Below are 27889 nucleotides of genomic sequence, written 5' to 3' on the forward strand. Positions count from 1 at the left end.
GCGGGCAGCATCTAAGTTAAAAAATGAAGTGAAGAAGGCAATCCATTTTCATGGCACTCCCAGTAAGCGACTGGGACCTATTGAGCATTTGCAGTGCCTTCTGGGAAATCATAGAGTTCGAAAAAGGTATTTTGTTGGGCCGGCTGTTATATGCTCCTACGAATCCCTTATCCCTTACTGTTCTTCTGCGGTATCGGTAGCGATACCTCGTTTCCTTCTGCTGATTGCGCAGATCGGCCCCTGCCCCTTAGATATCATCTTTCTTTAAAGTGGCGCTCAGGGCAATCCTGTTAACAAGACAGCGTCTACTTGTGGCCCGGGCAGAGGGCCTTAGCTCTCATTTCTCCCCTCATTATGTCCTTAGTTCAGTGTCCTTCCCTCCGACGGTGTGAAAGGGTAATTACACAACGTGATAGATATCGATCTTGTGTATCATCCTCAGCACCTTGTCTTTTCTATTTTCTTTTCTTTCTTCCTCACCGTCTCTGCTAACTAAGTGGGAGGCAGCCTTTAAAACCTTGCTGTAAATGTCACTTAAAGTCTCTCTTCCCTCCTTCCACCTACCTTCCCAGGTCCCTTCCTTTGCTCTCTGTGTCCTATCTCGTTCTTTTTCTCCTGCTTGTGACGGGGCTGAGAATTTTTGACATGGTTGCGTCCCCTTGAGACTCTAACTTTAATGTCATTCTGCCCGCCTCTCTCTCCGTCCGTATCCATCTCTCTACCCATCCGTCTTGTAATGTAACAATGTGTTGAGGGCTGTGGTGTTTAAAAGAGGAAGAAACCGCCGCGTTCATGAATAATGCAGAGCATAATGTTTTCATTTCCAGGACATTAAAGACAACGGTTACCATAACAACTGTTTACATAAAGGGCTTAAAGGATATTGCAGACCTCTGCCTATGGAAAGCAATGCTTTTTCTCATTTTTCCTTCTTTGTACAACGCTCTTCCACTACCTGACGATCTTCAGAATAGTCCGCCATTTGCTCTTGCTTCCGTGTTCCGAGTTCAGTTCCAAGGTTTCAGACTAATCCTTAGCATTCTTAGCAGGTCACCTACCCAGCCACTACAATACAATGTGTGTCTAAAACCTATATACCACAACTCTGGGTGGCCCAAAAGAAAACTCTTGACAGCTTAACTGCTTTAATGTCCACCAGAACTCCAGATCATCCTGGTGAACATTAAAGCTGTGTTTAATTTATTGTCTTCATCGCAGGCCCGTGTCTCTAGTATAGAACCTATAGATCGACTCCAAGGAATGGAGAGACAGTGGGGACAGGGAGCGAGAGACACCCTCTGGGCCTCAGGTCAGGTAGTGAAAGGAATAAAAGAGGGTCATTAACTGAAAGCAATATCCCCGGTCAACCAGCTTATACCTTCCACCACCAGGACCAATGCCCTTAATCTAATTAGTGCAGCTTGCGGCCAAGGGCTTCCGACTGTTCAGACGTATTCCGCGACCAGGAAAGAGCACAGAAAGACAGTCCTTATTGTGTGTGGACCGCTATTGATTTGGTGTGTTTCATGACAGGGCCCTCATTCAGATGCTAAGTAGGCCTGCCCCTGCTGTGAGAGACATCCATCATTCACAGCAGACTATTTCTGTCCTGCTTTTGCAACTCTCCTGGTGTTTTCTCGTACTATCACGTACGCAGTTGTTGTGATATCCGGCAGGCTCGCGAGCGCCAGGTGTTGATCAGCACTTTAACGGGCTTATCGAGACGTGAAATCACTCTTCCCCACTGGTTTTTCCACGCCAACACAGGATTTTGATTAGTGATGCAGGTTTCCATGATTTTAAATTGTCATGTTTCCACTAATCTCATTCCAAGCCGTCCTCATCTAACCATGGATTGACCTGGATAGAGTCTTTCCAGAGTGGGAAAACCACAGATGTAGCTCGTCGCTTTAATTATGGAATGTTTGATTGAGGTATGGCAGTGCACCAGGACAGACACAAAAAGTCACGTAAAAATACATTGAACTGCCACAGACATAATGTTAAACTGACAGGAAAAGGGAGGTTACTTTACCTGACTATGGGGTGCTCCAAATGTATGCTCATGGCGAGAGAAAGAAGGCGGGACTTTCAGATAAGTGGGTGTAGTGGCGAGAGAGGGAGGGCGGGACTTCCGGTTAAGTGGGTGTAGCGGTGAAGGGCGGGACTTACAGTTACATGGGTGTTACACACCAGTTACACAGGTTCAGTGTGCGGATATTGTTTCGTAATAAAAATGTCTGGAATTGTCTTCTTGTCTTGTTTGTGATGCCCCCACTCCGGGAACTGCTCACTATCGTATACCGCGCTGACAGGAAGTAGCAGAATGAAAATTGCGTTTCGGTTGACCGGATACAGGACCAGAGAACCATGACCTTCTCTCAGCCTTAGCCTCCACCCACAGGTGGGCAATCGAGGGTGTATTTTGGATTCGGACCCAGGATTAACGTGACGTCAGCTCTGAGGCTGAGACGGGGAGGCACAGCGACCAAACAAAGCTGTGGTGGAGAAGAGAGATGTGGTGATAGGAAGGAGCTCACCCCATCCCTCAACACAGCAGCTCGCTGTCTCCGGCTGCAGCCAAACTCATACATCAACACTCGAGCTGGTTTCCTCCCGTCTGACTGATCACCTGTCGTCTTACATTGACTTTGGGCTCATTTCCTGCAGCAGGATCTATGGCTTGGCGAGGCAACAGGAGTGTGGTGGAAGTCAAGCGTGGGATAGTGGAGGAGGAAGGAACAGAGACACGATTTAAACGTGCAGAATGAGTGTTGATTGGTTGTTGTTCGTTTGAGGTCTGGACCTCGGTCATATTTGTTGAGTATAAAAAGTAAGATATGATCTGAAATACAACTGTATACAAAATCAGCGGTTGAGAACTCATCCAAGATGAGTAAAGGCTTAATTCAGTTGAGACTTGTTACTTCGTGTCTGCCATGTGTGACATCTGTTGGTGCGTGAGCAAGCAGAGCACCCCAACCCCCTGGACCTCACTCATTTTCAAACCCTGGCTACGGCCCTGCCTTTCGGGTCAGGGTTACTGATAAGGTTCAGGAATGATTCAAACGTCTGTCTTTGTCTTTGAATGGCAGAGTAGCGCCTTGAAAGGAAGATTTTGACTCATCGTGCTTCCCTGGTTTGTACTTTAATTATGATGAGAATATTAGAAGCGCTTAAAAGTATCAAAATATGAGGCTGCTTGAAACTTCAGAGAGAATGGGAAACTAGTTTCCGGTTGAAACCACACTTATAATGTAATGTCAAGAGACTTAGTTAGACCAATATTTAAGAATGGTATTATGAATTATAAAGGTCCTTTTTTGAACCCTGAGTATCTCAAAGTGTATCGTTGGTACATAATCATGATTTACAGACAGGCCATTGAAGAGAGACAGTGATGTGGGATGAAATAAGAGAGAGAATGACACAGCCCAACAGAGCTTAACAAAGTCCTAGATGGTAATCCGTTAACAGAATCCCAAAGGGCTCTCCGTTGGGCTGGTTAGGTAAAACAAAGTTAGTATGAACATTTCCCCCTGAGAGAACGATGGGAAAGAGAAGACTGGCACGTACGCACTAACCTCTGCAACATTATCTACAGATGGAGTGGTTTGTTAGCTCTGGTTATGCTCCACCTTTCCACTTAAGTTTCTTGATTTGATAAAAGATGCAGCACAGAAAGCGAACAATATCAAGAGGACATGACCTCTGATTTCCTCTGGGATAGCTACAAGCTCCGAGGTCCATGTCACTGCCTCGACATTGAGAGCCTTCTGGTACTTCCCCCAGTGTTATGGACCTACCTTTGCTTGACCCAGACAAGCAAAGTTCGGTGAAAGAATAAAGTCTTTATAGTACCCAGGTGGGGGTCATGAGATCGTGGCAGGCTGGTGATTGGGCTGAGGTCAGAGGGTGAATCAAGAAGGAAGCTTGGCAGACCAGATCCCCATTGAGAGGGCTGGCTGAGAGTGTTCGGCTTAGCTGAGGTGGTAGAGCGGGTTGACTTGTAACCGGAAGGTTGCTAGTTCAATCCCCGGGTCTTCGGGGATTGTGTCGAGCAAGATGCCTCACCCTTACTGCTCGCGACGAGCTGGCTGGCGCCTTGCATGACTGACTCCGCCGTCGGTGTGTGAATGTGTGTATGAACGTATATGAACGTTGTGTGTTGCTTTGGATAAAATAATCTGATAATTTCCCTAAATGTGATGGCTGGCTTGGTGGACTATGATGGCTGGCTTGGTGGACTGGGGATCCAGGTACTGGTTATCCTGAAGACAGGTAGGACAGGTATTGGCAAACTGTCCAACTACAGACTGGCCCAGAGTTCTGGCTGTTGGAGCTGGAGCTGTAGTGCTGAGGAGTCAACGTGGTGATGGACAGGTGTGCTGAATGATGAGCAGGTGGGCTGGGGTGCAGAGAGAGATACGGTGGGGGCAGGGGGAGGGGAGAGCAAAACAAAAAGAGAGAGCAGGCCCACTATCAATTATACCAACACCCATACTGAATCAACTGTAAAAGAACAAAACACCTTCATAACGGACAACGGACAGCTGTCACAGCAGGGAGCCCAGAGGAGTCCCGACACCCAGGAGATGAGACGTTCTAGGCCTGACCGCTAAGTGGACAGTGACCTGCAGGGAGCCAATCACCGCCCCCCCTGCTTGGCTCAGAGTTAGATGTTGGACGCTGTGGTGGTTTAATAAGAGACGCTTTGTTTCCTCTGGCAGCTCTGATCCCCCTGAAAATAATCGATATTGGCGAAATCACTCTGTTGTATGGGGAAGGCACGGTCCGGCCGGCTTTCCAAATGACGGGCTCTTGCGCAAACACATGCACAAACATGCACACACCTGCACACACACCTGCACACACACACACAAACACACACACACACACACACACACACACACACACACACACACACACACACACACACAAACACACACACAATCTTAGACGCATATGCACATGCATAGACACACACGTAGACGCATATACACATAAACAAACACACATAGACACACACACATATAGACGCACACACACGCACACACACTCGTTTAGGGGATAGAGCCGAAAGATAAATTCCAGACCTTTTGAATGATGCTTTCTGAAATTGGGGACTTGCCTTGGCGTAAGAGTTTAAACCTGTGAGGCTGTTCCAAAGTACCATCTGCCTGATGGCTGGGCTGCATATCTAATTTATCACCAGGGAATTTCTCGACTGCTTGTCAATATGTCAGCCCAACACAGCTTATAACTGGGACTGCGAAAGGCGGCGTAATCCATTTTCTATGCATTTGCGATGGCCTTTCTGTATGATGAATCGCTGGGCTGGGACCGTGGTGTGTCTTCCTCTTTCTTTTGTGAGCTCCCCCTGGGGTTGGGCTGTCTGACCTGATGGCTGGAGAACATATGTCTGACACCGACACCTGGGGATTACCGCTGATGAATCGCTCCACTGTCAGAGATGGAGCACTTAGAGATCATCTGTCATCTTTCGTGAAAGAACTGCTCTGCCATTTTCGTAACAGCTTTGTACCATTACAACGTCTGGGGTGTGGCTAAAGCCGACCGGATGACGTGAAACGTGCGGGCGACATGGAGGATTCAATTAAATTAAATTAAATTTCAATTGTATAGCACTTAATCACAGGAACAGTCTCAAAGGGCTGAAAAGGACATATATTTATGACACCCGCTGACCTTAGCCACCCAGAGGGCAAGAAATAACTCCCTTAACTATTTACAAGTTAGGAGTGAACCATCGTTAATTTGTATATACGACCACATTGTAACGAGACAAAGCCAGTCGAAAAAGGTCCGGTAGAGTAGCCACAAGAAGACGGTGAACACAACCGCACTGCTCTACTTGAGCAAACCTCTCCTGCTTGTGAACCCGCTATCCCCTCTTAGCACCTCAGTATCCACTATCTCCACTGAGCACCTCAGCAGACTGCATCAGCGAGGGAACACTACTGGTTGTGAGTGGCACTTCAATGGGGCCACAGCCCCGGCAGAGCGCTTCAGCTCTGAACCCGAGGACTGGCACGCAACATAGTCAGTGATGAGGTATCAAATAGATGGAGGTGCCATGCCGAGGCGAGACGGCCTTTGTCTGTTTAGTATTGAGAGGCTGTGTGGGGTTCACTGCCACTGATTCACTTTTAATGGGTTGCTTTCTCCTTTTCCCTTTCTGCTCTCTCACTCTCTCTCTCTCTCTCTCTCACTCTCACTCTCACTCTCACTCTCACTCTCTCTTTCTCTCTCTCCCTTTGTGTCACTCACATGAACATACACACAAACATAAAACCTATACAAATACACCCATCCAAACACACACAGACACACACACACACCTCCATACACACACACACACACACACACACACACACACACACACACAGACACACACACACACACACACACACACACACACACATACACACCCTCTCTCTCTCTTTCTCTCTCTCTCTCTCTCTCTCTTTCTCTCTCTCTCTCTCTCTCTCTCTCTCTCTCTCTGACTCTCTGATTTGTATAGGTTTCATGACACAAACACGAAACCTATACAAATACACCTATACAAACACTCACTTTCGCCCTTCTCACTTACTCACCCACTAACAAACTCACTCACTAACAAACTCACTCACTCAGACACTCACTCACCCACATAGACATACTCATTCTCAAACTAGAATGTAACCCTAAAGCAATTAGCGTACAGTTCTGCCATGATAAATTGGTTTGCATGCTGTGTGGGCTGTGTTTGTAATACTAAAGGTTACCCCGGCTGTATGAATATATAACCAATAATGTTGCAGGTACTCAAATAAATTCAGGAACCTGTCAACCCATGTGTTCATTTTGAATGGCTATATCTTGACTTCTACATTATAACAGGGAGAAAATGCTTCATCAATTTGACAGCCTTATGCTCCTATATGAGATAAACATTCTAGCTATCCCCTCCCAGCGTTGGAGGCCTGGAGCTTATGGAACAATTAATATCTATCTGAAACGCTGTGTTTTACATGATTTAGGGATATTGGTTGTTTGTTTCACAAGCTTATGTTTTTGAAGGCAACCCATACTTCTGCCAGTTTTGGTTCATATTTGTGCAAACCACGTATCAGTGTCTTGAATCGTATAGTTCTGTATTTGTAAATTGATAAATCTTGCTTATGGCTGGAGTTTGCTGTTGGAGTCGATGAGGTTTTATGGAAGAGGTCTTGAGAGTACCGCTCATGTACTTTCAGGATTTTTTTATTGCTGGAATGAGGGTGGCCGAATGAAGGAACAGTAAAATGACGGTGAAAGAGGCAACATAAAAACACTGCCTACCACCACACACCCACACACGCACAGTTATTCTTCTGTTTTACCTCACATCCTATGGGTGCGTGTACCTCTTGTGTCTACAGCAGGTGCGTGTCCTGCATAGCAAATACACGATGCCGTGAAATGTCTGGTTGCTGTTGCTAACTTGGACAAACAAACTCCCCAAAGACATTCCCAGAAGGCTCAGTTCGGCTTATGGAGACAGACAGGCTTCAGTTTGTCTAGAAATTCCAGTATTGTGCTGGCCTTGTGCCATTGAGGGCTGTGTTGAAAATGTACAATTTGTTTCTAATGTGACACCACTAAGGTGATTGATTGAGATGGATTGCCATGAAAATGAATTCACATGTTTCCTTGGCGCAGCGAGGGAGAGAAAGTACTGGACACATTACTACTGGGACAGGGCAGGACAGGGGAGGGTGTGGTGTGTTGTCACCACCATTTTGTCTGTTTTATCGTTACATTTTTGGGTTTGGGGTCTGGCTGCATTCTCACTGAGAAACCGAACTCCCACCTGCTCTGTAATTAATGTGCCATTTAACATCACTTTGGATACAAATATCTGCTTTTTTACTCGATGTAGATGTTTTAATGTACAAAGATTGAACAACAGAGAAAACATTTGTAGGTGTTGCTGCAGAGTTAGCTTATTTCGGTTTTGGCTAGGTCTTTGGTCTTTGCATATTGTCCAGACCGCACCTTTTCCACCTTTTCTATTTGAAACATCTGTCAGAGTTAAATGTCAAAAAAGTACAGTAAACATAGTAACTCTGAGTATTCAATAGAGATATTGGAAGGTTGTAATTCTCTAAAATATAACGGTTCACCTGAAGTGAGCTGAGAACACGGTACAATGGGAGCCTGTTTGAACAAAGCCTATTCATAAGGTCAAGGGAGGAGAAGCTACAACGACACATAACTCTCCGGATGCAGAACCAAAGGTCTCGCTTCAGACCCTCCTGGGGTCTTACCTGCCTGCCTCGTCTTACCCACATGTTACGCCATGTTCTCGTTGGCCTGTTGATGCGTGTTGTGTTTCAAAAACAAGTCCAGCCGTTATCCCAAGACAATTTTGAATCGTTAAATTAATTTGCCTCATACCTGTTAATTAGCCGGAGAAAGCTGTAAGGTAAGTTGTAAGTTGTAAGGTAACATCTTTATCACCGGAATTATACATAATATAAAATAAGAAAGCCCGTCTCAGCTTCAGTCCCAGTCCTAACTGTATAGTACAAAAGAGAAGAAGACAATTAAAAGGCAACCTGCTGGAGATGCTTTTTAAAGCGTACATAATTCAGCTCCTCTCATTAAGGGTTACCTGATATTGGACAAGTAGCGTCTTTGGTTCCAGAGACCTTGAGGCTCAAGACCATACTGAGTAGGCAAGTCTTTGTGTGTGTATGTGTGTGTTTGTGTGCATATGTTTGTGTGTGTGTGTGTACGTGTTGGTGTGGGTGTGTGAGGTGCTTGCAAGAAAGTGTGTGTGCGTGTATGTGGATTGGTTTGTGCTTACAGTTGAGCGTGTGTCCGTACACACGCACACCCTCAGGACACACACACACACACACAAACACCTGACACATCGTCGCGACACACAATTTCCTCTTTTAATTTGACCCTGTGGCCTTCACCCCCCAAAACTCCCGCAACGCGTCAAGCCCACCACAGCAGGTCTGGTGCTCTGCTGTTTGCTTGAGGCGAGTATCGACGTAGAGGAGTCAGTGCTGAAACTCATTACTCACACACCGGGCCCCTGGCCCAAAGCCACGGTCCTCCACACCTCGACAGAGACAGCGCTGGATGACCCAACAGATATCATTCAAATTAAATCCCACTTAAAAGATAACGTTTATTTCCCCCTCCATCCTCCGCTGCATCACACGGCGGCATGTGGCTCAGGAGGTAGAGCGGGTCGGTTGCTAACCGGAAGGTTGCTAGTTCGATCCCCGGCTCCTCCTAGCTGAGTGTCGAGTTGCCTGTGAGCAAGACGCCTGACCCTCACTGCTCCTGATGAGCTGGCTGTGACCCTGGTTGACTCCGCACTCGGTGTGTGAATGTGTCCATGAATGTGTGCATGAATGGGTGAATGTTGGGCAATATTGTAAAGCGCTTTGAGAGGGCACTGTTTAGAAAAGTGCTGTATAAATGCAGTCCAATGCATTTCCACGAAAACGTTTTACAGTACTAGTAATCTGAGAGTGTATGTGTGTGTGTGTGTGTGTGTGATGACTCCATACTTCCATGTAAACCTGCCGTTGGCTGGCGAACATCTTCTCTGTAAGCGGCCTTTGGTCCTCAGGTTAAGTGGAACAAAGGCTCAGAGCCGTGGGGCGGTCAAGGTCTGGGTTTCACCCTCGGGCGCTCTCCCACGTACCTCTGTCGAAACTCATTACCGAGGCACTAGGGTCCTCACCGTGGCTGACGGCAGCCAGGATGACAGCCACACAAACATCGTGGTTAATGACCTGCAAACCAGGAGGGGCCGACCCAGCTGTGTGTGTGTGTGTGTGTGTGTGTCAGGAATGAGGTTTCAGCATCTGTTCGGGTGTACGTGTATGTGTGTCTGTATGTGTGTTTGTGTGTGCGTGCGTGAGTGCGTGCGTGCGTGTGTTTGTGTGTATAGGGTACGTCTTTGCGCCTCCTTCACTGAGCACAGTCTGTAATCACCCAGGGCATTTTCATTAAGTGGAAGTTTGATCAGGGAGGCTGGGATCCCAGCTGGAGACAGGGTAGAATGACACAGCCTTTTGTGTGTCGTTAGCGTAGCGTAGCGTAGCTCGTGGCGGGGTTGTTAAAGGTAACGTAGTGAGGCTCAAATGTACAGCAGCTCGTATTACTGTGATCGCAATCTTGACGTCTGTAATTATGAAGCAATGAGCTAGACTCTAAATCTACTATTCACCACAATCTGATGGATCTTTTATTCATGGGTTTTATTTCTTCTTTATATTACCCTAAATCGTGCCATAAATTGAAATTCATGTTCATCAATATTAATATTTTCCCTCTGTCTCTCTTTGGATTTGTGTGTGTCTGTGTGAGGGTGTGTTTCTGTCCGTGTGTGTTTGTGCATGCGTGTGTGCGTTTGTGTGTGTGTGTACCTATCCGTGTGTGTCTGTGTACCTGTGTGTCTGTCTGTGTTCATTTGTTTGCGTGTGTGTGTGCCTACGTGTGTGTGTGTGTTTGGGTGTGTGTGTGTCACAGATTCACTGAGTTCCTGGAGCCCTTCGAGCGCGTGATCCAACCGGAGGAGCTGTGGCTGTACAAGAACCCGCTGGTGGAGTCCGACCACATCCCCAAGAGAGTCATGTTTGTAAGTGGCACCACGGTCCACCACAGTACCCCCATCATCATCGCCCCATTGCTGCCCATCCACGCGTCTCTGTCTGCGGTCACCGTAACGCACGGCACCCTGGGTGTCAGTCACGGCTCACAGACGATCCCACTTTAGTGACTCTAATTGATTGAATATATAGCCCTGCTCTAGGCTCCTAAGAGCACTTTATATAGTGAGTGAGTTTGTGCGTGTGTTTGTGTGTGTGTGTGCGCGCGTCTGTCTGTCTGTCTGTCTGTCTGTTTGTCTGTGTGTGTGTGTGTGTGTGTGTGTGTGTGCGTGCGTGCGTGCGTGCGTGCGTGCGTGCGTGCGTGCGTGCGTGCGTGCGTGCGTGCGTGCGTGCGTGCGTGCGTGCGTGCGTGCGTGCGTGTGTGAGGGTATGACACCTCATCCCCTATCAGTGTGTAGTAACAGTGTGTGTGCACGGCTGCCAATATGCGCTAGAAAGCTCACCACACACTGGTCACAGTGGAAAGTTGGAATGATGAAACTTAGACTCTACTTTATAATTAAACCCTAAAAACACTCCTCTAAAGAGTAAGAATGCTCCGTTATTAAAAGACGATATTGATGCTTGAGACTCGTTACAGATGTGTATGACTGATTGTTACTTTAGTGCTTGTTGTTCTGTTTTTAAAGAGCACCCCGAGCGAAGTGGAATCAATTTGATGCAACGCCCAAATAGTGCTGACATTTGTGGTTCTATTCATTTATTTATTCTTATTTTGTTGTATTCAGTGCTTTTCGTGCCATGAATTCCACCAAACTTAATCCCCTAACATCTATACATTATAATATATAGACCTGATCAAATGCAGTGCAAAGGATAGAACTAGAAAGATCCTTGCTTCTTCTGACAGCGTCGAGGTGTCAATGTTTCTGTAAATCATTTATATACATTCTGTGGCTGCACGCATGTCCATCTCTCATGACGGCCTACCGTGTCATTTTCCCATAGATATCAGAAAATATAATGGAAATGGTTTCCTGACGCATTGATTCCCTTCACCGAAGCCTCCTTCGTCGTCCGCAAAACGTCAAGCGTTTCCCCATCTGGAATTAATAAAGATCTTATCTCATTGTAAAGCGTATGTGAATACCTGAACGCATCCGTCCGTTCCAGGACACATTCTCGTCCCGTTGCCATCTCGTCTCCTCTGGCTACTCCCCTATTCAACCAGGGACAGTGTCTGTAGATATTGCCTAAGTAGGTTTCTTCCTCCATTTGAATAGAGGAGAAGGAACACAGTGGGATAACAGTGGGAATAAATTACCGTTCAGAATCGTGAACCAGTCAGCCTGCCTGGGGTGATCCAAGAAGGGAAGCTGGCCAGGATTTCCTTTTGGAAGAGAAAGTGGAAGTAGGGAAACATCTATGAAATGGTGTGCATGATTATTTGCATATTAAGTGGGGGAAGTAAAATGGCGACCGGGAAAGCACATGTTGATGCCTTCTTGGTGATGTACCAGATACCAGATCTGAAACATTATTACAAATACAAGGCTTAAATAGTAAATAAGGAGAACATTATTACAAACACAAGGTTTAAACAGCTCTATCGTCAATTCAGCCCCAGCAATGCTCAGGGAATATAACCCACAAAATGTAGAATCTGTGTCTCAGTGACTAGACCTTTATACAGAGGATGTGCCTCAGCTACTAAACCTTTATACAGAGGATGTGTCTCTGCTACTCAACCTTTTGAAAGAGGATGTGTTTCAGCTACTAAACCTTTATACAGAGTATGTGACTCAGCTACTAAACGTTTATACAGAGGATGTGACTCAACTACTAAACCTTTATACAGAGGATTGCTGTAAAGCAGAGTGCACCTGTGTTCCTCCCAGGAGACCCTACCTCTGTAGTAACGGATGTTTTTGGGTTCCTGAGGCGACGGAGGCCATCTTGTAGTCGACCTGCGAGAGGAAATGCCCCGGCCTCGGGGCATTCGATGCTCAGCGGTCGATGATAAAACTGAACATGTTTTTGCTTTCGCTTCCTCCAGGCCATCTCCTTCCTCACTCCCTTGGCCGTCATATTTGTGGTGAAGATCATTCGGAGGACGGACAAGACGGAGATCAAAGAGGCGTGTTTAGGTGTGTACTTTTACTATTTCATGGCAGGAGAACATGTTATGTGTTTGAATCCTCTTTCACCTGATTAGCAAGAAAGAAATCCAGGGCAATTATACAATGCTAAATAGAATATTGAAATCAGTTGTCAGCTGACCTCTGAAGTATATTGTCACTAATTTCAGTCGGTTGTAATTAGCTGAATCCTGTTGTTTTCCTGCTATGCCTGAAGACAGTCGTGACTGTTCATTGGCGGAAATTTGGAATGTGGTGCGGAACAACGAAACCAATTCCAAAAGTTGCAGCACCAACTTCTCCCAGTATTATGTTAATCAGACGCTTTTACCAGACGCTTTATCTTGTTTTGTTAAGTGTTAGCAGAGCTGTAGTTGCACGATGTTGGTGAAGAACCAGGGTAGTTAATCCAATTAAAATGACACAAAAGTGTGTGTGTGTGTGTGTGTGTGTGTGTGTGTGTGTGTGTGTGTGTGTGTGGTTGACAGAGATGGAGAGCAAGGTAACCAACAACATCTAATGCACCGTATCGCTGGTAAAACTCTAAAGAATAATAACTCCTCGTATCATTTGTTTTGAACTGCGTCATGATTATCGTTTGTTGCTCCTTTTTTACCTTTATCTTATTCATTTTGCGTTTGATTTCCATTTCCAGCTACTATCAGCCGCTAAAGAGAATGTGATAAACGTCTATCACAATAATGGTAATGTGGTTGAAACATTCCCCCAAAGGAATGCAATCGGAACCGCATGGCGTGCATGTTCATAAAATGATGACCAAACTACTATTAATTGGGGCTATATGTTACATTTATTTAATTATATTAGCAGTAGAGAGATTTTCATTGCTCATATGAAACATTAAAGGGCTTAATTCGGTCTCTGGCTCTCTGGGTTAGAATAGCCCTACAGAGACAATCCTTTCCCCTACCGAGCTCTGTGTTTTCTCTTTGCTCTGTTACCCTCTTCTATTCATTTATTTATGATCTGCTGCTCATTTATTTACGTTGTCATGTATCTGCCTCAGTTTAGAAATTGTGTTTGAAAAGGCTTCTATCAATAAAGTCGGCAAGGATAGTTTAAACTCTTACTTTTCCCAAATCCTCTTCAAGATTCACTAGTTCATCTTTATCAGAATCCAAAGGCTGCTGCTGGATTGGCGTGGGAATGAGTTTTGTAATTCTGTTTGTGTCACTGTTCCTAGCTAGACAGTACAGAACAGAGGCCAAAGAGACGATTCCAGAGTTTCATGAGGCATGAAGGTTATTGCTCACTTACAAAGTAGAAAGTTTCAAAGCTGAAAGATAGACAGTTTGCTGTGTGCTCAGTAGCAGCCATCGATTGGTGGGTAGGTAAGAGGATCTGTTTTACTTCTGACAATATTTTGGGAGAAGACCCCCTCCTGTTCCTGTAAAGTTATTGATTCCTGATCAGTGATGGGATGGGATTCCACCTACGATGCATATTTGTCCTGAGTTAAAGGCTGCCCTTTTCGTCTGCAATAAGAAACCACTCACTCTTCATTCCTCCCTCTCAGCTGAATTAATCGCATCGGAAATAACAAATGTATGTACGCCCCCTGGTTATGACGGTGTATGAACAGGCTGCTGTATATGACACTGGTGCTTTGCATTGTCCGCCCAGGGAGACTATACTGTTACCACTGAGCAACCTGGGTTGAACTGGTTCTGCTGGGAATTACCCACAAGGGCCAGATCATTCCAAGTGGTTTGCTATAGGCATGGCTGCAATAAACTATTTAATACTAGAACTATTATACTATATCACTATTGTTAAACGGTAATATAAATCTGTGCTATTTAAATGTAATTGCTACAAAGGATCGTTTCTCTGAGAAAAGCAACGCACTCGCTGAACCCACGGTGTCCTCTAATGACAGAAGACAGACACCTATTTTTACTTGGAGTGTGGGGACAGGCTTTGACAGAAGTGTGAGGGGGCAGAAAGATTCACACTAACAAGGAGCACTGGTTCTGATAACTTCCTAGTTGGCACCGGTAGAGGAGAGCAGATGGGGTGAGACGGGGCGCTGGGGAAGTCAGTCCACCGCTTTTAACCACCACACAACTGTTGTTTCTGGGCCGTTGTTCCAGTGCAGGCATTGTTGTGCATACCAGATCTATCTGCCTCACCCAATGCTGAAAGGTTCAGTGATACATTAGGTTTGAAGGTGGGTAATCATATTGATTCCGATATGTGGTTAGGAACATTTAGAATTGAAATGCGATTCCAACCGTGACTGTGGAATCAGGATTTGAAGAAATGTTGTAAAATCTTAAATTAACATTTGCATTTAGGGAATTTAGCAAAAGCTTTTATCCAAAGAGATTTATATTTGTCAGAAGAAAGAGAAACAACAATTTATCGCTGTCCGTGCGGTAAAGATATTCATAAAAACAAGTGCTAAGCATTTACAATTGCTAGTGTAACCCTTCCCCGTATACCAAAAAGATAGCTAGGATAAGGCGCTACACAATGCTAAGTACTATTTTTAAGTGCAAGGACGTACAGCATACAATAACTTGTCAATTCCTTCTCTCTCTCTTTGTGATCAGCTGTGACACTGGCTCTGGCGCTGAATGGAGTCTTCACAAACACCATCAAGTTGATCGTGGGCAGGTATGCTAATCAATCATGAACCTCTGTTGTCTTGGTAGCATAATAACTGCATTATATATAAAACGAAAACAAAAATAATCACATTATGTAAGAAGCATAAACTGTCCATAATTAGTTTCTAAGTGCTATGGGTGTTTGTGTTTTCTTTGTGTGTGACAGGCCCAGGCCAGACTACTTTCACCGCTGCTTTCCAGACGGGCAGATCAATCCCAAGATGCTTTGCACCGGGGAACAGGAGCTGGTGTCAGAGGGCCGCAAAAGCTTCCCGAGCAGCCATTCCTCCTGTGAGTGCCGCGCCGCCACCGCCGACACGGGATGCTAGCACACCTGCTTAACCTCGAGTAGAGGTCCATGCAGCTAAAGCGTGTTCCTTCTAGATCTTCTAGATCTAGAAGTAGCCTAGAGCTATCTCCACTTCTAGATCTTCTAGATCTAGAAGTGGATTTTATCAGTGTTACGTGCACATGTATGCATACAATCAAGGCCCGAAAATTGTGAGGTCCCGAGGTTTCGTTTTGGTGGACAAGCACATGCGCTAACAAATGTCACACACGGCGGACACCAAGTAACAACTCTCAACTGAATAAAGCGTTTAGTCATCTCTGAGAATTTGATTTTGTGGACAGTTGTATTTCAGTTTGAATTAATTTAGGTCTGCAACTCGGTGACCTCATAGCTGGCTACGGGCGTTTATATAAATACATACATTGTTGGCTGCTGGAGTTCCTTTCTGAAAGTGGTGAAATGGCCAAAGTTAGATTTGCGGCATGAGACTAGCACTCTTCAGAATCAATCTGGGATTGTTTTCGAGTGGCTGCCAGTTTTTATCGGGCTCTCTGTTTGGAGGAATTAAATTCAGTCCTTCTGTTTCACAGCTCCTTCTTAAACTGGGTGACCATTTAGACAATACTGCCTTCCAAGCTGTCCAAAAATGTGTTTAATAATTCATGTGTCTCCACAACACTTGTTCTTTCCATCACATTTATTGCTAGTGCTTGTTTGGACAAAGATATGAATATCGGTGATTCAACCAAAATCAGTGACTTTATTGCAGCAAGGACCGGTCGGAGGAGAGGAGACAATGCGTGGCGTTTTAATAACGCAGGCGACAGGCTAGGCAGTTCACGAAGCATAAAGCCCTCACTGCTACACTTCCCTGCTGTTTCTCCTTCCTCAGAAGAGCGTTTTCCTCTAACTGACATCGCGGCTCTCGGCTAGAAATGAAAATAAAGTCGTCTGCTTTGGCACGCGTCCCTAATAAAGTCTCTGAGCTTCTCCAGGGACAAACAGTCACCTCAGCCACGAGTCCCAATAATCGAAGCCTCGTTCTCTCTTCATCGCTTCCGTCTTTTGAGGTGTTTCAGTGGAGCCGCGTCAATTTTACAACATAATGATGTGGTGTGTGGGAGGGAGGAGAGAAGTGAGGAAGGGAGACGCAGACAGGCCCATCATTACATCCTTGTTAAACCTTTGATTGGAGAAATGCTTGAGGTTTTGCTTTACACAAAAAAGCAAGAATTTCTGTGGAGGTAAATAGGAGCTGAGTCGTGTCATGCTATATCATAATCTGATGGGGTCTGTGTGTCTCTCTGGGGGTGGGGGTGGGAGCGTCTGTTTCGATATCGACCCCTGAAGTGTGATTCACGAGAGAGACCCAGCGGCTGCCTTCACCTGGCAGCAGGTTGGATATCTTCAGATACAGCACACGATATATAATGAAAGTGTGATTGGTCCTTTGAACAAAGGATACCTGCTTGGCTCGACATACTATGAGCTCCCCTAGCCGTTGTGAATCCAAGCAACCTTTCTGTGTCCAAGCGCGAAAGGGGTGAGCAGAGTCGCCGGGTTCCCATGTTAACAGTGGCAGGTAACGAAACGGACACAGTACGTATCACATTCACACCGATGGGATAAAAGGCGAGTACGTCGTGCAGCGCGCAGTGTACGCTATTTGATTTCCCGTTCAAGGTAATGGTGCGCTCGACTTAATGGAGCCGGTCTCACGTCTTGCTTTGAAAGGTGATACCTGAGCGCGTTCCATCAGAACTCCCTCCAGCACGTTTGTTTACTGTCTTTCCCTGGCACCCCTCCAATGAAGGGGCCCCGTGTGGGCTGTGCCGCTTCCCTTTGGCAGCGACGGAGAGGGGGAAGATGGCTCCGTGATTCAGGGCTCCGCCACGCTAGTGCTGCATTCCTCTCAGTCCCTCCTGATAGCCTGATGGAGCCGTGGCCCGCGGGGGAGACGAGGAACGTGGGGGGGGGGGGAGCCAGTATGGTCGTGTCTAGAGACAGGACAGAAAATAACTCTGTTCCCCATGCGTGGGAGTGTGCCATGCACACAGACGCCGCCTGTAGGTGCGTGTGCGTGTGTGTGTGTGCGTGCGTGCGTGCGTGTGCCAGTGCGTGCGTGCTTGTTTGTCTGCCTCAGATGCTCAACAGCTTCAGAAAATTGGTGTTAAGGGCAGAGATTAAATATAGATTATATATATATAGATATTGATATATGGGTGCTAGAAATAGAGAGAGAGATAGAAAGAGAGAGAAGGTAGTAGATAGATTTGTTGATTACTTATTTTTCCGAGAAAGAAAATGGTAAACTGAGATAAATTGCAATTGACAGGTCGGAGGACTACGAAAATGAATTTCTAAATGAAACCACTTCAGACCTGCAGGTTCTTCTTTTCATCTTAATGCAATTTACTATTTCTCATAAACGTTTATTTTCTGCAAATAAAAAGCCATTAGAAATTATTGTTTATTAAGAAGGGTTTCAACAACTCACTGTTTATTATACATCCGGTCTTCGGGGGAGCTAATTAAATTCCCTTGAAACAGAACCAATCATCTCCAATTTAATATCCGCAAACATTTTGCACGGTACGTTTTCAATAAGTCCATCCAAATTCGTCTCAGATTGAATCATATCATTCCATCATATTAGTTTAGCACTTAGAATGACATCCTTCCTTCCGATTGGCCACCGTTTGAAAGACTAAGCCATAGTGATGGGAAAGCAGCCTCCATCCAAACTCTTCCTCGGGCGTAGAATGCAAAACGACGACAGTGGATTTCCCAACAGAGTTCCCAGCTGCAGTTTCGACGCTCTGAAGGATCTGCCGCTCTTCTTGTGGCTATAGGTCACAGGTCATAGGTCAAGTCATTTGGGGGATTGATAAATGTTAAACGGAATGCATTTTATGCTGCGCTTTTCTTACCAGTGGCCCCTGAAAGCGCTTTACAATATCTCCTAACATCACTCATGCATTCACGGTGGAGTCCAGCATGCAAGAGGACAAGAAGCTCATCGGGAGCAGTTAGGGTGAGGCGTCTTGCTCAGGGAAACCTCTACACTCATCCAGGAGGAGACAGAGATTTAACTAGCAACCTCCCGGTGACCGACCAACCCGCTGTACCTCCTGAGCTACTGCCACCCCCATAGGGTGAATGCTTTTTTAACCGTGGCGAGCAGCAGTGGAATGCTCCTCCCATGGATGAGAAGAGTTGGCACGGTGTCAGGCTGTGCTCACACGTCCTGGTAATGAGAAGCAGCGCGAGCTTCACCTCTCGCTTCGGTGCAGTGGATAATCATGTAACTTCATTAATGCTCCAGCCTCGTTATGGACGACGGCGTTGTCCTAATGAACCGTCATTTGTGGTTTTATCTCGAAGCGTTCAGGCAACATATTCATGGTTAAGTATAGTCGATTGGAAACTTAAGACTGAGCATGATCCTTACAATCTCTGGATAAATATTACACATTCAATTGATTTTTTTTGCATCTTCCTGCATTTTTAATCAACCCATTATAACTTAATATTGTTAAATGGGCCAGTAGTTCATGCATGGATGATAACAGTTTAAAATTGATTTTTCATTTGAGAAAATAGTGTTCTTTATTTTCTCCTTTCACTTCCTCAAAATCTGAATGATTTCCACTGCCTACACGTGCGCACACACACACACACACACACACACACACACACACACACACACACACACACACAAGATGCATTCACATGTACACAATGCCACTTGCCAGCATGCAACAATGTTGTCTAATTAACCCCATCATTTTTCACAAGATTTATACATTTGGAATAATTTACCTGATAATTTAACTGAAAAGTAGACTTATTAATATCTTTCATGCACCAATTCATACATACACAATGCACACACACATTCTCCTCTCTCTCTCTCTCTCTTTCTCTCTCTCTCTCTCTCTCTCTCTCTCGTCCAGCTCTCTCTCATGGCCACTTATGTTTTTATAAAATGAGTCCTCTAAATATGCACAGTTATCTGTACTTTGGGATTCTGGATTACTCTCCAAAGAGTTCTGATAGACAATTAAAACTTCTACAATGTTGTATAAGAATCGAACAACACTAGGCCTCTACATATTCCAGAGAAAACTGCTTGCTCAAACGAAAGCGTCTTTTAGAACCGGTGATTATGTTTATCCCTTCATGTGTAACAGCCTACTGATTATGAACAATAATCAATGTCCAGATTACTGCTGAGCATGTCCTTTACACTGTACGCAACAACAAAGCCTCCAGATTTGTCATTCATCAGACAGAATGAGCTGACAGCAGCAAGCTGAGAACAAATGAGTACAACTTACAGCACTTTTAGAAGTTAAACGGGCCGATAATTCTCCAGGGCCTTTTTTCCCACTTACCTGTTTTACATGCTGTTGTATGATGTGGTATCCTCTTCGTTTAAAATAATTACATTGTATTATGTCAAAGGTAATGGATTGTTTTGTGTATTCTGCATATGTGGGACCGGTATGTGTGTGTCCCTTGTGAATACAGGCAAGGGAAAAGTGAGGGCTCCATTTAAGTTTTACTACTTTGTTGCTTGGTGCTAGTTTGTCAATGTCGCTGGGTTTTTGTGATGTAACGGGGATGTCAGGCCAGAAAAATGGACATGAGTCAGCAACAACCTCCTTAGATATTGGCCTAGGTAGAACATTGAAATTGGACATTAGCATCAGAGTACATAAACCACCCGCTGTGTTCAATCGTCGGGCCAGGGATTACACTTTAAGTTGGAGTGAGCCCCCTGTTTCAGCTCCATCTCCAACACTGTAAGATCCGGAAGAGAAGTGTTCTGGGCTGGGAGTTCTCTAAAGGAGGGGCATAGTGCCAAGTACAGGGGTCTCGCGGAGTACAGAAAATGTTGCAAAAAATGCTGTAAAAGTCTCAATGCATTTATTTGGCACACAAAAACAATATTTGAAAAGCTTACTATGTCCAGTGGCATTATTCAAATTATTAAACATTTAATCACAAACGTGAAAAGGCTACAGAAAGGCTTTGGTGTTTTCTCTTATATTTGAATCCCGGGTTCTTTCTGGTGAGGTCTTCTTCCATGGATGGCACTGTTACAAATAGGGCCACCCATGATTGCCATCGGGTGCCGTGATTGCCCTGATTACCCTGATTGTAACCGGGTACTTCTCCTACTGGCGGAGGACCCTCATACCCGTGGCATCATGGTCACTTCGTCGTGACATCAAAGTACCTCTGAGTAGAACGCTATGATAGGTCTTGGTTTGTGGTGATGGCTCTAGGTGCCTGGTGATGACTGTAGGTGATGGCTCTAGGTGATGGCTCTAGGTGCCTAGTGATGGCTCTAGGTGATGGCTCTAGGTGAGTGGTGATGGCTCTAGGTGAGTGGTGATGGCTCTAGGTGATGGCTCTAGGTGAGTGGTGATGGCTCTAGGTGATGGCTCTAGGTGAGTGGTGATGGCTCTAGGTGATGGCTCTTGGTTAGTGGTGATGGCTCTAGGTGAGTGGTGATGGCTCTAGGTGAGTGGTGATGGCTCTAGGTGATGGCTCTAGGTGATGGCTCTAGGTGAGTGGTGATGGCTCTAGGTGATGGCTCTTGGTGAGTGGTGATGGCTCTAGGTGAGTGGTGATGGCTCTAGGTGATGGCTCTAGGTCATGGCTCTAGGTGATGGCTCTTGGTGAGTGGTGATGGCTCTAGGTGATGGCTCTTGGTGAGTGGTGATGGCTCTAGGTGAGTGGTGATGGCTCTAGGTGATGGCTCTAGGTGAGTGGTGATGGCTCTAGGTGATGGCTCTAGGTGAGTGGTGATGGCTCTAGGTGATGGCTCTTGGTGAGTGGTGATGGCTCTAGGTGAGTGGTGATGGCTCTAGGTGATGGCTCTAGGTGAGTGGTGATGGCTCTAGGTGAGTGGTGATGGCTCTAGGTGAGGGCTCTAGGTGAGTGGTGATGGCTCTAGGTGAGTGGTGATGGCTCTAGGTGAGTGGTGATGGCTCTAGGTGCATGATTATGGCCCTTGTTATGTGCTGATGGATCTAGGTGCGTGCTGATGGCTCTAGGTGATGACTCTAGGTGTGTGCTGATGGCTGTAGGTGCTTGCTGATGGCTCTAGGTGATGGCTCTAGAAGCGTGGTGATGGCTCTAGGCGCGTGCTGATGGCTCTAGGTGATGGCTCTAGGTGCGTGCTGATGGCTCTAGGTGCGTGCTGATGGCTGTAGATGATGGCTCTAGGTGCGTGCTGATGGCTCTAGGTGCGTAATGATGGCTGTAGATGCTTGCTGATGGCTGTAGGTGCTTGCTGATGGCTGTAGGTGCTTGCTGATGGCTCTAGGTGCGTGCTGATGGCTGTAGATGATGGCTCTAGGTGCGTGCTGATGGCTCTAGGTGCGTGCTGATGGCTGTAGATGCTTGCTGATGGCTGTAGGTGCTTGCTGATGGCTGTAGGTGCTTGCTGATGGCTCTAGGTGCGTGCTGATGGCTGTAGGTGCTTGCTGATGGCCCTTGTTACGTGCTGATGGCCCTTGGTGCGCGCTGATGTCCCTCGGTGCCTGAGCATAGTGGCAGACCCGTGGCTTCCAGCTCGCCAGCCTCAGACACACGCTGCAGTGCCTTTAACGGCTCATCTATTTCCCCTCAGGAGTCAAAATGGGGGCATGGCGGACGAAACAGCTGACTCTGGGGAAAGCACCTTAGTTGAAATAAGGGCAATATTTCAGCACTACGGCTTTCTGCGATTTATACAAAATCAAAGTGATCCTTCTTGTTTTTATCTCCTAGCTTTAGTTTACCAAGCCACCGTCGGTTGTTATCGTTCAGCCTGCCTCAACCTCTCTCTTCTTTTGTACCTCTCCTCTCCTCTCTCCTCGGCTCGACCCCCCAGTCGCGTTCTCCGGCCTGGGCTTCACCTCCTTCTACCTGGCGGGGAAGCTTCAGTGCTTCACGGACCAGGGTCGCGGGCGGAGCTGGCGTCTCTGCGCCATGGTGCTGCCCCTCTACAGCGCCATGATGATTGCCCTCTCCCGCACCTGCGACTACAAGCACCACTGGCAAGGTGAGCAACCAGCGAGACGGAACCAGTGTACCAGTAGAACCGGCTCCCGTGCCCCTGGCAGAGGTGTAGAAACATGGGTAACACTTAAAGAATAAATGCATATTTGTTAAACATTACTTACCATTAGTTAATGCTGTAATAGGCATTAACTAACATTCTGTTCATTAACATTTAACTTACATTATAGTCACTACTACAACACTACTAATGGTCTTCATGTTAACTAAGGTAGGGATGTTCATGTTTACTATGGTATTAATTTACACATTAGTTAACAGGATTAGGCTTAACCCTGGATTGCAAAATCAAATGATTTCCTTCTGTCCCTTCCAGCCGATTTAAGCTTTGCCAAGACTTGAACATTTTCTTGGTATGATATTTGGTTGGTAGTGTCAGGATACATCCCTTTGTGGCTAGGGATAACCCTTACCCCCTACCCCTGACCCCAACCCCTATGCTAATAGGTTATCCCTTAAGGTAGTGCTGTATAATTAAGATTATTCCCCATTCATTGGGGTTAATGAAAGGTTAATTAATGTACCCTTATGGCCAGACCCTTACCCTGGAGTTTGAAGTGTGTAATTAGCTGAATGTAGAAAAACTAAACTCAAACAGCAGGGTCAGCAGGGCTGCTTAAGTCACATGAGGGAATAAAGTGAGGAAGCAAAGTGGAAGAATCACTAAGAGCCCCTGATCCCATCGCCAAGAGGTATTTATCTTAATCACACAGGCTAAGCGAGCGGCGGGAAGCACAAACACTTATTTATGCAATAAAAACGGGAAAAACGTTGCAAATCTTTCCCAACACCAAGATTGACAGGCTTATTTGTGGACCAGTTTTGATTTGATTACTGATTGACATCATTTGATTGGCTGGTCGATTTCAAGTTTTCTTGATTATGCATTCCAATTCTAATTACGTTATTAAGGGTTGTCAATGTGTGCATTAAAAATCAGAGAATGACGTGCCACCAAATCCATCGTAGCGGCACGTCTTTTCAGTCTATTGATTCCCCCTGTCCCTTCCGGCCGAATTGAGCTTTGCCAAGACAGACTTGAACATTTTGTTGACATGTTTGATTGTCAGCGAGTGGATGCATCCCTCTGTGATGTTTTTTTTAATGTTGTTCATCAGTGCATCCGTCACTCTAAAGGAGGAATATGCTGTGTCTGATTGACGAGAGATTTAAGCAAATTGAACAGGCTGTTATCATAAGTCGGTGATAAGTTTGCAGCGCAAAACATAAAGGTCGTAGACAAAGAGGAAATCCGTGAGGAATCATTATTGGCTCCATTCCTCATCTCTTATGAAAACAAATCAATGGTCTGTTTGCATGCAGCCAGGCAAGTAGAGGGGCATGAGAAAATGTAATTAAAAAGCAATTAAGTCAAATCCTCTCGCCATGTCTCATTGCACGATGCGTCGAGAATACATAACACTCCGAGGATCTGATCTCTGTCAAACCTACGCACACACGGCCTCCTGGGTTCACGAACACAATGTATGCCAACACAACAAGCATTGACCAACGCACAGGTCAAGCCGCGAGGTATCAGAAGAAAGGTTGCAGACCGCTTCCCGAAATAGCTTGGCTGAGACGATCACAATGCGAGTTTTGTTTACTCTCCAAGCAGCTCTTCAAGTTACTGACCGTTTTTAGCCTTATGAGTCTGATTGGAAATGTTTGTTGCTAAATGCGGTCAAGACCTGCACTCTGTTATGTAGGGTTAGGGTACACATATAAAACATAAAAAAATATATGATAATAAATATATGATATAGCAGATCAACAGCAACCACACCCACCAACAATTAAATCAACTTTTTACTTTTCACAGTCTAGGGTAAAAATACCGATATGAATATGCACCCACATACACACCCACCCACTCCTGGTGGCCTTTGTGCTATTATAAAGTGAACAATATGGCACACGCCTTTATATATCGAAACCAAGAGAGACAGCAGAAAATCGGACCACTTAAAAACACACAAAGCAATTAAACGTGTCGCATTCAAGCGGTTGGACTCAGAAAAGAAGGTTAGCCCTTTCAAAATAAGATGCTTGGTCGTTTCCTCCGAGTGCACACGCTATTATCTCTTTAACAGGAGTTTGAAAAACGTCCTCATTTTAATCTACATGGCAGAGCAGAATGGAGACGCACTCATTCAGTTCACGAATGCACCCCCAGCCTTCAACAGTATGACGTTTTGTCGGTTCATAGATGAGGGTGATAATGTTCTAAGCAGGAAGTCTAAGCTCGGAACTCTGGGCGGACATCTTGCGGTCTTGGACTCTTGTATGGGTCCTTCTTGTTGATCCGGGGAGACCTCTAGCAGGGAAGAGACGGGGGAAAGGAGGTATGGAATGACTCCAGAGACAAAAGAGAAGATAAGAAGATAAGAGAAGATAAGAACTTTATTTCATCCCATACGTGAGAAATTCCCTTGTTACAGCTGCCCATGGAATATAGAAAGATGCAATAATAAAATAAAGTGAATAAAGTGTCCAGCAATACATACATAGAATAAAATAAAATAAAATAAAAAATCACACAGTGATTACAATGTCATGCCAAAAGGGCATAAATGTACATGCCTAGGGGTTACACAATGAATGTGGCTAAGAGGTCCTTCAATACAGAATAAATACCTAATTACAATGGAATTTGCACATTATTACATTGAAGTATTACAGCATTTGCAGTATAAAAGGTAGAGGAAGGGGGGTTTAAATACAGGTGGTTATTGGTAGGTAGGTGTATATCTAGATCTAGGTGTAGCTGTGGGTGTAGGAGTGGGAGTATGTGTATCTGTAGGTGTGGGTGTTTAACTCCCACAGAATAAACAAATGTGTATAGTGACACCGTTTAGCGGTGGACACTTTAATCCACTTACGGGGGGTTCAGATCCATGTCGTGGATGACCTACAGATGACACCTAGAGGTAGACACTCAACAAGGTGATCGAACCCAGTGCCTCTCAGCTGGGAGTCGAGACCCCTCAGCTCCGACAGCATCCTATCTCCATGTGCCATCATCAGTGTGCAGGCTGGTCAAGGAGCCGTTGCTAGGCAACCCGTTGAACCTGAGGCGAACCAATGAGTGGTCACGATACACCACAAGGGTGATGTACTGTAATGTACTGTAATGTACTGTAATATATACGTTTAATCAATGTGTATTCATCCGCCCGTCCTGGAAGGGGGGAGGAAGCCTTGGGGATCAGGATCAGGAAATGCACCGTGGCAGATTGCTGTCTCTCCGCAGGGTCGATGGAGGGAAATCCACAACAAACTAATCACAGTCATACTCTATAAATATAGCTGACAGTGATCACAGAGACTCGCCAGGAATGCGACAGACTCGTAAAAGAAAACAATGTCATAAATCTGCCTTCCCCGCGTGACAGCAGTCGGAAAACAATGTGATAAATGTGCCCGGCTCCATGACAACAGTTTGAACGTGAGAGAGCTGGGGAAGGGATGACACGATCCCCCCCCCCCCCCCCCCCCCCCCCCCCCCCCCCCCCAACATCCCCTGTAACGGATTCAAACTGATGCCTTTTATCGTGTTAACGTCATCCCCCCCCCCTGCCATGCCTGGGCCCCAAGACTAACCAGACACAAACACAACTCCTCTTCCACCGATATAGCACAACTCTCATGAGCCGGTGACTCATGCCTTCAGGTAGTAGACGTCTTCTGGTGATCGCACCTCCCCACACAACACCTCGAGGGTATTAAAAGACAATAGCGCAACGTTGTACCCCAATAACGTGTCATTCTGGACTTCGTTAATCCTGGACTTGTGGCGGCAGGTGGCTGAGGAGGTAGAGCGGGTTGGCTGGTCACCGGAAGGTTGCTAGTTCGATCCCCGGCTCCTCCAGTGTGAGAGTGAAGGTGTCCCTGAGCAAGACACCTCACCCTAACTGTTCCTGACGAGCTGGCTTTCGCCTTGCATGGTTGACTCTGCCGTAGGTGTGTGACTGTGTTCATGAATGGGTGAATATTAGGCAATTTGTAAAGCGCTTTGAGCGGGCACCGGTTAGAAAAGCGCGGTATACACTACCATTCAAAAGGTCGGGGTCAACCCGACTATTTCATGTTTTCCATGAAGACTCACTTTTATTCAACAGTTTTCAGCACTGCTAACATAATTGCTCAAGGGTTTTCTAATCATCAATTCGCCTTTTAACACGATTAGCTAAACAATGTACCATTAGAACACAGGAGTGATGGTTGCTGTAATTGGCCTCTGTACACTGTGTTGATGGTGTGTGTAAAAATCTGCCGTTTCCAGCTAGAATAGCAATTAATCACATTGACAATGTCTAGACTGTATTTCTGATCAATTTAATGTTATCTCCATTGAATTGAAAAATGACCCCAAACTTACCGCTGACCTCCACAGACGCCGTGGTGGGAGGGCTGATCGGCTTTCTGTCCGCGTACTTCTGCTACCGCCAGCACTACCCTCCCTTCCTGAACGCTGAGTGCCACCTGCCTTACGCCAGCCTGGCCGCCAACGCCGCCGCCGTGCGTCTGACCTTGCACCCCCTCCAGGACGAGCAGCCCACCGACAACTCCACCACCCTGCCCCTGGAGGGGCTGAACGAGGGGCCCGTATGACTAGTGTCCCTGGGGAGCTCCACCCCCCATCAGCCATCCGGCGCAGCCCCCCACCACCACCCAACCCCTCTTGACCCGTTCAGCCCACCACCAGCGCTGCACACGGCTCCAGTGACTGACTGACTACGAGTCATCGTATCGTACACATTCCAGTAGAGAAGAGGTGGCTAAATGGCCACCATCTCTTTTGGGGTCGCTCTCGGTCTCTCTCTCTCTCTCTCTCTCTCTCTCTCTCTCGCTCTCTCTCGCTCTCTCTCTCTCTCTCTCTCTCTCTCTCTCTCTCTCTCTCTCTCGCTCTCTCTCGCTCTCTCTCTCTCTCTCTCACACACATTCTGAATCACTCTGTTTCTCTCTCTCTCTCTCTCTCTCTCTCTCTCTCTCTCTCTCTCTCTCTCTCTCTCTCTCTCTCATATCCATTATCGGTTGCATCACTTCTGGTTAGTCTACATTTAGTTTTGTATGAAAGGGGAACATAAAAATACATGACAACATATACAGGCATAAAAA

At 46.0% G+C, this 27889-nt stretch overlaps 1 protein-coding gene across 1 annotated transcript in view; it reads left to right on the top strand.

The window, feature by feature from the left end:
• The window catches only part of plpp4 (phospholipid phosphatase 4), a gene marked incomplete at both ends in the record, with an annotated part of 37370 nt that extends 9988 nt beyond the window's left edge, over positions 1-27382 (top strand). The window contains 6 exons of the mRNA XM_079730822.1: positions 10549-10657; positions 12685-12775; positions 15343-15406; positions 15566-15690; positions 22581-22751; positions 27165-27382. Of these exons, the coding sequence (XP_079586948.1) occupies positions 10549-10657; positions 12685-12775; positions 15343-15406; positions 15566-15690; positions 22581-22751; positions 27165-27382 (778 nt within the window). The remainder of the gene's footprint in view (positions 1-10548; positions 10658-12684; positions 12776-15342; positions 15407-15565; positions 15691-22580; positions 22752-27164) is intronic.
• Positions 27383-27889: the final 507 nt, after the last annotated feature.

The sequence above is a fragment of the Pollachius pollachius genome, assembly GCF_949987615.1.
Source record: "Pollachius pollachius genome assembly, chromosome: 2".
NCBI classification, from domain to species: Eukaryota; Metazoa; Chordata; class Actinopteri; order Gadiformes; family Gadidae; genus Pollachius; species Pollachius pollachius.